Source organism: Ruditapes philippinarum, unplaced genomic scaffold, assembly GCF_026571515.1.
Source record: "Ruditapes philippinarum isolate M1 unplaced genomic scaffold, ASM2657151v2 ctg1381_1_1_1_1, whole genome shotgun sequence".
Taxonomy (NCBI): Eukaryota; Metazoa; Mollusca; class Bivalvia; order Venerida; family Veneridae; genus Ruditapes; species Ruditapes philippinarum.
In genome coordinates this window covers 495,303-506,540 of record NW_026853170.1, presented here as the reverse complement: position 1 = coordinate 506,540, position 11,238 = coordinate 495,303, and the positions used below count along the sequence as shown (strand labels likewise).

Sequence of the window (11,238 nt, the reverse complement as noted above, 5' to 3'; positions counted from 1 at the left end):
TGACTTTCTTCACTACACTCTTCAACAAATGCACATCATTTGAAAAATGTGCTAAGCACAGAATTTAAATAAATAAAAAACAGAAATTTTTTTTTTTGTATTTTAATATACACAATTTAAACAATTTCATTAATCGTATTAAATGTACATGTACCTTATTATAAAGATCATCTATCACAATAATATTGCACAGATTATCATCTGTAAAGATTCTATCTTATTCTACTAGTATTTTACAATATGTACAATAGTGAAGATTATGTACCAACATATGTGATTGTACTAAATAACAACATTCACTAACACAACAATATTAACAACTATAAACATTTCTTCATGTTTATAACTGTAATCATCACAAGTATCTCTGGACATTGTCCATCAACCTTCAGACGTTCAGGTGTCTGCAGAAGTTCATTATCTTCAAGGCGGACATATCAATATGTGTCCTCACAGTTCAAGTACACAAGCACTGTCTATTAAAAAAACCCCGATAAATACACACATATAAGCAATATAAGGCAGTTACTAGTATGTGTTGGAAATATGTACACCCTGCTTCCTGCTCATTGGTGTATCAGATACAATCTGGAATTTTAACTCACAAATTCAGACACCTCCTATATTTAACTGAAACAGAACACTGTATGTTTTCTGATTCATCCATGCTTGCTTAAACGACTGACCACGGCTGACCGACTGACCACGGCTGACGTTCCGCGTTCCCTGAAACCTGCAGGTCACCGACCACTACTGTCGTCCCGCGCACGGCTGCCGGTTGATCACTGGCCATCACTGTCTTTCCATCAAAGCTCCCGGCCTCGAATCTCGTATATAGTCATGTTAAGACATTTAGATTGCAGACATCTACATTTGTATATACACTGTCACAATGTTAAATCACGTTAAGATCCTGCCAAGTCCTATAGCTGTGATAAGCTGGTGTATTCCTAGGGAAATAAAATACAAGATTTATTGTACACCATCAATACAACACTAACATCCAACAATGAAACAACTTGTATACTATCATTATATACCATAGAAATAAATGGTCAATTCTGTAAAAATAAAAATTTTAAACTTTCATATAAGGTCACTTGATATGCACCTATTTATATACAAACATGTAACAGTAAGTTCCTTTAGTATGGTGATTTTATTTTTTGGTAAAGTGTTAAAAAGAAATCACTTACAAAGTCGTGTGAATGATCTTCTTCTTCCATGACTATCACACTTGGACCATCAAAACTGTCACCTGTAATTAATTAACATACGACAAACTTAGTTAAAACCAGTGGAAAAAAAACACAGAACATATTATTACATGGAGTAATATCTTTAGATCCAGATTAAGACATTAGGGTCAACCTCATACTAGTATAAATACTTTTCATAGTGCGTTAAACAAACAAAGATCTGAAATTTATCTGAAATTTGTATTACCTGACGTCACAACCTCCTCCTGTACATCAAGGTTCGTGTCTATAACAGAGTTCCAAAAACAGTTCATGTACTCGGAGTTCACTGCCATTTCTGGATCATTTGAATCAAACTGCAACAACAAAACATGACTTTATTTTATTAAAACCAATCAAGGTGAGATCATGCATGTTCAGTAAACAAACCATGTACAAGCTCGTACTTCTTGATTACATTGAGCAGCTTGGGATTTAAACCTCTAATTACTGAAATATTTTGTATGTTTTAATAAAATATTTGTTCCTTTTTATCTGTTTTTGACAATTTGGATGATACCAAAAATGATATATATACATGTATATTATTATTGTTTGTATTGATTCCTCACTTCAGAAACGATCGAAATTTTGGGATTAATCAAAGACAATGTTAAACTTGTCAAACTTACATCTAAGAAAAGGATTAATTCTCCTACTGACTGTTCATTTTCTGTGTAGGTGTGGTCAGCCATGGCTTCCTCTGTAAATATTCAACATTTCAAGATTATTTCATGTACATCAATCAATATCTTAAGATGTATATGAGCCGCGTCACGACAAAACCAACATAGTGGGTTTGCGACCAGCATGGATCCAGACCAGCCTGCACATCCGCGCAGTCTGATCAGGATCCATTCTGTTCACTTACCAACTCTATTACGATAGCGAACAGCATGGATCCTGATCAGACTGCGCGGATGCGCAGGCTGGTCTGGATCCATGCTGGCCGCAAACCCATTATGTTGGTTTTGTCATGACAAGGCTCAATTATATATACATTGTATTGTCTCTTAAATCAAGTTAGATAGGTTTGTTGTTGTGCACGTACGTATATATAACGATCAGGTTTATGTGTACATAATAATGTAGATAAGCTATGTGATTTAAAGTCCTTTAGATCAATGAGTGACAAGTTTATCATTTGATTGATGACCTAAATATCTCAGTGATAATTTACCTTGTCTGCTGTTTATCTCATTCCCGATTGTGTGCAAACTTCGTACAGCATTTGTTGTCTCCGCGGCTGGCATTTCTAGGTTAGGAATGGATGGCACACGTTTCACCTTTTTGTGGTTAATATTTGTGAAACTGTTGGCTGAAAGTAACACAATGACATATATAACTGTTATCAAAAAATGTCATTTCCTAAGATACCATTGTTCACTTAAGATGCCACTTACTGACATACTTCAGTATACACGTATTTGTAAACATGTTGAATAATTAAATATTAAGGAAGTTAAGGAAGTTAAAGTAAAGAGATAGTTTAACACTTAAAAATGATTTTTATAACTTCTTTATTACCCCCCCCCCCCCAAGATAGGTATTTTAAATAAATGGGATAATTTGCATTGAACTGATAGCAAAAGACTTTATAGTAGGCCACATATCACCATGCAAGTAACTTTAATATAGCTGCAAATGTTTTCTTTTGTTTGCCTAACATGCAATACTGCATTTAAAACCTCAACAAAATCAATATTTGCTATTTGTACGGGTAAAATTCATTTATGTAACTTCATGACAAAAAACTTAAATAACTTGGCAAAGAATCAATTATTAAAACTCCTGTGTTGTCAGCTGTTAGAGAAGAGTTAATAATGTTATATGTAGTAAAATAGTGAATACACTTACGACATGATTGGCATAGTTCCTCAAAGTTTGGTAATGGTGATCTTTCTGCCTCCGTATCGTGATCTTGTCGTCGGAAATCTGTGAGATCCCAGTCAGAGTGGTTGCTCTCGTGTGACGGGCTATAACCAGTCTGTGTATATAACAACAGTGAGATATTAAGATTTCTTTCTAACAGCAATATACTTCATTAAATAATAGCTAAAATATCAAGTTACTGTACCATAAACACATAAACTACTTGATAAGTTGATATAATTCCCATTATTTTGAAAACTTACAGATTATTTTGGTGGGTTTTGGAAGGTATGTACATATATTTATTTACCTCAGACCCTTCACTGTCCAGGTCATCTTGATATATTTTCTTCGGCCTTGACTTTGTTCCAACGTTTCTGACCAAAGCAAAATCTTCATCTTCAAACTCCTCATCCGAACTCTTCTCATCTACAATTAATCATGTTCATTGGTTAAAAGTTGATATGTATACATGTATACAGGAGTAATTATAATTTTTTTACTTAAAAATATATTTGAACACTTGCCAACTATCACCGGTTTTCAAATCTTTATATGTATTGCTTATCAAATTTCAAAGTACAACAAAGCAAATTGTAACGTGATATTTACAAAGCAAATCATGCAACGTGTCAAGGTCTTTTTTAAAAAAACAAACAAAACAGTTTTATGTAAAAAATACATTGCAATGCATTCCTGGCTTATTTTTTTTACATTTTGATATTCTGTCAACTTTGAAAAGATTGTTTTTAGTAAAATCAGAATAGCGCAAATCAAATTCACAAAATCAGTTGGTCAATGGTATATAAATCAAGACAGAAACCAGTCGTACCTTTCTCCTTCTTTACACTTGGTTTTCTTATTCTCTTTTCATCTAGGAATTTATAAACCCTGTATGCATTATTACCACGCCTGACACCAAGCGACTTGTCCTCTTCCACATCCGGGACGCTATGCAAGGCACATCTAAAGTTGGCTTTCCATTTCTTAGGGTCGGGACGATCGCCAGGATAATACTTCCCTGAATAACAGAACAGTATTCTATTTTCTAAACTTCGAAAATAAATCTATTTCTTCAGCACATGTTTTACATTTGTATTTTATTCGGACTCGGATTCTATTTTACGACTCTTTTTAATAAAATAAACCAAATTACTGTATAGTCGTTTTAAAAACTCACCGGTATGTACTGCCCACCGCTCAAATAATGTGGCGTCTGCAGAAGCATTGAATGTCTGGCCTGCTGCGTGTTTCCATGACACACGGAAGGTCTTGTCCTTTTTATTCATCCATACCAGCTGGTGACAAGTATTCCGGTCGAGCAGTTCCATTAACCATGGACGCATACGTTGTCGTTCAAGAGGACGTATTGGTTTACGTTCAATTGTTCTCAACGATGGGCGACTTTTGCCTGATTTTGGTCTTCCACGAGCCATTTCAAAGTCTGAAAAGAATGATAACTTTGCAATATACAACAAGAATAATGAAAACTACGCAACTGTGCACTGTATGTACAGCAATGATCATAAGCATAATCGGAAATCTTAATACATGTATAGATAAACTCGATAACGAACATATAGGTCTACCTCGTTTTCTAAAATTTACTGTATTTTTTGTTTTTGGACATATGCCAAATTTTGTGAAACTTGGGAATCCCTAAGTCGCACTTTAAAGAATGGGAACCCAATGCAATATTCGAGGTAATTAGTTAAAATAAATTTGCAATAAAACAACCATGTAGGCATATATATCTGGTATAATTTCTGTCCCTGTTGTTTGATAAGTGTCTTGATTGTGTCACAAGTGACTATCTGATTAAACACAATTATCTATTGTGAATACAAGGAAGTGAAAATAAAGACATGTTTATATCGGTAACCACCAGGGCTCGCTTTGTTCAAGTATGCATATTGTGATCTAGCTAGCTCAGCTAACCCGGGTAAAAATCCAATACTTTAAACTGCCGCCATATTGACATAATAGTCAACAGCACGTCAGCAAAAAAGTTTGAAATCGCTTCATGTGTGTTAAATAGTCGCTCTTATAAATAATATAGTACGACTTATAAGTCCTTGTATATGATTTATCTTTGAAATTGGGAGAGCGCGAAAGAACAAAAGTAAAATATTATTAATCAACACATATATATGTGCGCATTCACGCTAAAATCAAGATTTCAGACAGTCCTTTAAACCTTTGAATTAAAAATATTTTTAAGGTTCGAAGAAAGATCTCCTAAGATGTTTTTTTCTTCTTTTTCTTTTTTTTTTTCATGGGCAATCCAATTAAGGTAATTGCACACTACTTTATATACATGTTTTCACTAACATTGAACAAACTTCCGAAATATTTTATTACAATTTTGTTTTAACTCATTGACCCCTGATAGTAATTGTCCACTTGCCCCCTGATAAGAACTGATAAGCCATCCCCTGTGTATGTTATTGATTTTATCTACACTGTCTCCCTGAGATTAATTTTATTGGTACACTGTTTATTGGGGGTACTTTACTTGAATGGCTATGATTGACACATTTATGACCCAATTAACAATAAATATGACACACATGCTGACATTTGAATTAGCCACATGGTGATATAATTTTTATGTATGAGATGTCAGATAAACCCACACAATTCAAGAGGAAAGAAGCAACTAACAGTTTTTTTTCTTATTATTAAATATCAACAATAATTAGTTTTAATTCATTGTAAACCTTTAAAAACAAAACTTTTATAGAATTTTATAACATGTTTTTCCACTTAAAGTGTTTAATTCATGGTATATAATAATTATAATTTAATCCACTATCATTGTAATCCTTGCAAAATATTTCACACCTACACCCAAATTTACACTCTTTCCATTGTAGGTAGACTTCAAAACAAATGTCTTTTAATTCTTAATAAATATAATAAATTAAAGCTTTTCTCTGTTTTAAATAAATAAATAAATATATTTTATACAAGTTAAAAGTAATTTACTCCGTTTTATTACAGTCATGCAAATAATTCACAGAACTATTTAATCATTTTTAATTATCAATTTTATAATTTTGGTGTACGGACATAATCCCCTTCAGTCAAAATTCCTACTTTCATTTTCTAAACTACTTTCTGATGTCAAATTCAATCTTATTTTATTATCAGAATCCAATGGATTATCCTCCGCATCGGTCTCACATGTAAGCCCAAATACTGACGGCTGATTTTCGTCGTTTTCCATGATTTTTTAACTCAAATTAATGTTATAACCATTCAAGTTACAAATTTTTTTTCTTCTCTTCCGTGATCATCGGTTTTTCTATTCAAAATGTAACCCAATTTCTGATTGGCTAATATTTAAATATTCTCGGGGAATACCTTGAAAACAACCAATGATTTACGACGCTACAACGTGGCGACCGGGAAGTAAAGCAAGTCTTATCTAGCCGCATATATGTGGCATGCAGGACAGGTGTAAAGTCGATATCGACTCGTTATCGTGGCGTTAGGTATAGGAGAGAAGTTTAAACCGACGCATTATCGTGGCGTCAGGGGTCAATGAGTTAATAACTTTTATATTAAAATGCACAAGTGTTGTATTTTGTATGTGTGTGTTTTAACCTAAATAAATATCTATCTATGTACCGAAATATGTTCCGTAATTAAAACCAAGTACTGTAATGGTTATAAAAAATATCACATTTCATTTCCTACTGCTTCAATGTTTCAACAAAATTCATAAATGTACTGTACTGTATACATCAGAAGAAATTTTAAAAAGATTATCAGAAATAACTAGCAATATAAAACAAAGCTAATTATATATGCGTGCATAGACTCATTTTTCTAAAATTTCCCGTATGGCATTATGCACAAAGAAAATATAAACAACCTGTCCAGCTCAAAGGTCTATGCAGTTGTGGCGGCCCACGTAAATTAAATAATGCAAACTTTATCAACAAAACTTTACTTACCCGTTCAGTAAATTTTATCTGAGCTGCAAAATTTAAAAATATCCTATAACTTTTGCAAACTGACAATTGCGACAAGTGTCTTTCGTGGCGATTATTCGAAGACTGTCGCAAGATCAGAAAAATATAGTATTTAAGGGTCGTCACGTGATACCTATATCAAATTGCTTCCAAGAATAGCGATTGCAAATTTCCTCGAATTCTATTTTTAGATCTTTGGAAATTATATTTTTCCCGAAGTCTATTAATAGCAACAAACTAGTTTGTAGTCAGTATTTTCCGAAATAAAGTCTGACCTAAATAATCTATTTACAGTCTACTGCGTTTAGACGCCTGTGCACTTTACATACCGAAAGTAATGGAATTCCCCAACTGTATATAAAAGAAAAAATCATCAACATACAAACAAAGGTCGTATATAAACTAGCAAGGCCAAGGGCACCTTAATGTTAAAATCTTGTTCTAAAAAAATTATGATTTATATATATACTGTAGACTGAGCTACATATTAGAATAGATGTGGAATATAGATGATCTGCAGATTCATAGAAGCATTTGATGTGTACTAAAGCGTAAGATGAACGTGCAATGCAATGTTGATGAAACCAAAAAGGTAAAGGGTCAACTCCAAAAAGTGTCAATGCGAAATAACTGCTCAACTGATGCAATCCTAACTAAATACCACAGCAAGGGGGTGTAATTTGCCATGTTATCTAATCAGACTAAGCTCCGAAGAGTTATTACTCTTAGTTTATTTCTTCAGCTCAAATATAGATTGAACTTAAGCTATGGAATATGCGTTGTGTGTGTGTGTGTGTGTGTGTGTGGGGGGGGGGGTGACAGGCAACTAAAGTTTATCTCTTCACCCAATCAAGCAGTTGTAATGTGTTGATTTTTGTGAAAAGTTAAATATTATACTGTTTGCCAAGTGGTTCAAGAATGTTATTACTTTCAAAAATTAAACATGGCCATCACCCGCCGAATTTGTTTGCTCATTGGAAGAATGTATATGTAGTAGAGCAGAATAATTCCATTTTAAGAGATCTTTTGGTAATGAAAACTGATGGCTATAGTGATTACAGATTTGAAACCTATGTGAATACTGATGGCTGAAAATAACAAAGGGCAATAACTGAAAATAATGCAGGGTAGGTTATCATTCTTGTGTGCTGCATCCCTCCTCAGTAAAATCTATCAAACTATGAAGTTTCAAGTTGATACCTCAAATACTTTTTGAGAAAAAAATTGTATGAAAAATAACAAAGGGCAATAACTCAAAAATTATAAAAGGTAGAGTTATCATTCTTGTGCACTGCACACCTCCTGAGTTAGATCTATGCACCTATGAAGTTTCATGTTGATATCTGAAAGGCCTTTTGAGTTATGCTCTGGACAAAAATTAATTTTGAAAAATAACAAAGGGCAATAACTAAACAATTATGCAGGGTAGAGTTATCGTTCCTGTGCACTGCACTCCTCCTCAATGAGATCCATCCAGCTATGAAGTTTCAAGTTGATACCTCAAATACTTTTTGAGATAAGCTCCGGACAAAATAGTATGAAAAAGAACAAAGGGCAATAACTCAAAATTGTATAGGGAAGAGTTATCATTCTTGTGCACAGCATTCCTCCTCAATAAGATCTATCCACCTATGACATTTCATGTTGACATCTCAAACACTTTTGAGTTATGCTCCACTCGGGTCAAAAATTAGGTATGTTTGTTTGTTTGTTTCATTTTACGCCTTTTTCCAACAGTATTTCAGTCATATAGGCGGGTAGTTTCCTAACCATCGTTCCTGGAGAGTAACACCAGTACTAGACTACCTTCCTCCGCGCTAAACTACCAAAGCATCTCCCGGGGATCAAACCCACGCCAGAGAGGTAACTGGATTAGAAGTCATCGACTCTAACCCCTCGACCAAGGAGGCGGTCAAAAATTAGGTATAAAAAATAACAAAGGGCAATAACTCAAAAAGTATGAAAGGTATAGTTATCATTCTTGTGCACTGCACACCTCCTGAGTGAGATCTATGCACCTATGAAGTTTCATGTTGATTTCTCAAAGGCTTTTTGAGTTATGCTCTGGACAAAAATTAATTTTGAAAAATAACAAAGGGAAATAACTCAAAAATTATGCAGGGTAGATTTATCATTCTTGTGCACTGCACTGCTCCTCAATGAGATCCATCCACCTATGAAGTTTCAAGTTGATACCTCAAATACTTTTTGAGATAAGCTCCGGACAAAATAGCATGAAAAAGAACAAAGGACAATAACTAAAAAATTGCATAGGGAAGAGTTATCATTTTGCGCACAGCATTCCTCCTCAATAAGATCTATCCACCTATGACATTTCATGTTGATATCTCAAACACTTTTTGAGTTATGCTCCACTCAAGTGAAAAATTAAGTATGAAAAATAACGAAGGGCAATTACTCAAAAATAATGAAAGGTAGAGTTATCATTCTTGTGCATTGCACACCTCCTGAGTGAGATCTATGCACCTATGAAGTTTCATGTTGATATCTCATAGGCTTTTTGAGTTATGCTCTGGACAAAAATTAATTTTGAAAAAGTACAAAGGGCAATAACTAAAAATTATGCAGGGTAGAGTTATCATTCTTGCGCAATGCACTCCTCCTAAATGAGGTCTATCCACCTATGAAGTTTCAAGTTGATAACTCAAATACTTTTTGAGATATGCTCCGGAGAAAAATGATGGACGGAAGGATGGACGGACGGAGACTATTACTATATCCCCCGCCGCCTTTTCGGCGGGGGATAAAAAAAAAACATGGCTTGCTTGCCTTAGTGCAAATTTATTAACTGAAGTGAATAGATGGCAATGTGCTATAATCTTAAAAAAATAAAGAAATAGCCATTTTGATAAATTTCCAAATGCACTTAACACCACCAGTTTTAAGGAAGACCAGCCTAATTATCTATTCAGTCTGACCAAACTACACCATCAGCAACCTTAATTTAGTATTCTGATAACCAACCATATCACCATTAATTCTATTGCATTTGGCAGCTTTTGGTATGTTGTTAAAAAGTGACCAAAGTTTCGTAATACCAAGCATTGCTTGGTTTTCTGAAGCGAAGTGCTTGGTGGCTACATTAGTTGTCATAAATACATACATGTGAACTCTCCCCCTTTTAGCTGGAGACTCCCACTTTCTGCAGCCATATTTTCATAGATTTTTTTTACAGATCCTGTATATTGTAATTGAGGTTGTAACCACACTGAAATTTTATATATGTATAACATATGCAAACATCGAAGAATATGTAAAATATGTACTGCAAATATTTGTGCACATTATATATTAACATTAAAATATATGCATTCATTTCTTTTTGAAAAATTTGACTGACTTTAAAGAAAATAAATTCTTAAGTACCTTCCTTTGATTACATGAAATGTTAAATTTGGTAATATCTTTATAAATAATGCTTTTTGGAACTCTAACTATTGATAAATCTTAATTTGAGCATCATATCTATGATACAAGAGCGATCAGTAATCACATGTGTCGCCTCATGCTGGCCAATTTCATGTTGGGACAAATTTTGTGACAGACTGACAGACAGACGGACAGTGCACAACTAGACTTGGTACTGATCATTCCTGTAAAGTTTGGATGAAATTGCACCAGAAGTTTATGAGGAGTAGTCCGGACAAGCTTTTGTGTATCTGGCAACACACAGAAAAAAACACCTTTTTATCAAAGGGCCATAACTCGGCCAAAAATCATTCAACCGGAAAACCCGTGCAATATGCGCAAGGACTTGAGCTACAGATTAATCCTGTAAAGTTTCATTGAAATTGCATTAGTGGTATAAGAGAAGTAGTCCGGACAAACTTTAAAATTAAAAATTATTAAAGGGCCATAACTCTAACAAAAATCATTGAACCGGAAAATGCTGACAATATGCACAACTAGACTTGGTACTGATCATTCCTGTAAAGTTTGGATGAAATTGCACCAGTAGTTTATGAGGAGTAGTCCGGACAAGTTTTGTGACGGATGGACAGACAGACAACGGAGAAGTGATCCCTATATGTCGCCACTACTCAGTAGAGGCGACACAATAAAACCATGAAAAAAATTGTGTAACAGGATCTTTAAAATAAGGGGTATTATCACAAATTAAAGAAATC

At 34.0% G+C, this 11,238-nt stretch overlaps 1 protein-coding gene across 1 annotated transcript; it reads right to left on the bottom strand.

Annotated features, from left to right (window-relative positions):
• Positions 1-254: 254 nt before the first annotated feature.
• LOC132735974 (interferon regulatory factor 1-like) lies at positions 255-7,231 on the bottom strand. The gene is made up of 10 exons (XM_060723020.1): positions 7,073-7,231; positions 4,291-4,554; positions 3,943-4,131; positions 3,421-3,539; positions 3,096-3,225; positions 2,419-2,556; positions 1,871-1,941; positions 1,447-1,555; positions 1,197-1,258; positions 255-950 (listed from the first exon to the last, which is right to left on the bottom strand). The coding sequence occupies exons 2-10, from the start codon at positions 4,544-4,546 to the stop codon at positions 924-926; spliced, it is 1,101 nt and encodes a 366-aa protein (XP_060579003.1). The 5' UTR covers positions 4,547-4,554; positions 7,073-7,231; the 3' UTR covers positions 255-923.
• Between the last annotated feature and the right edge of the window lie 4,007 nt (positions 7,232-11,238).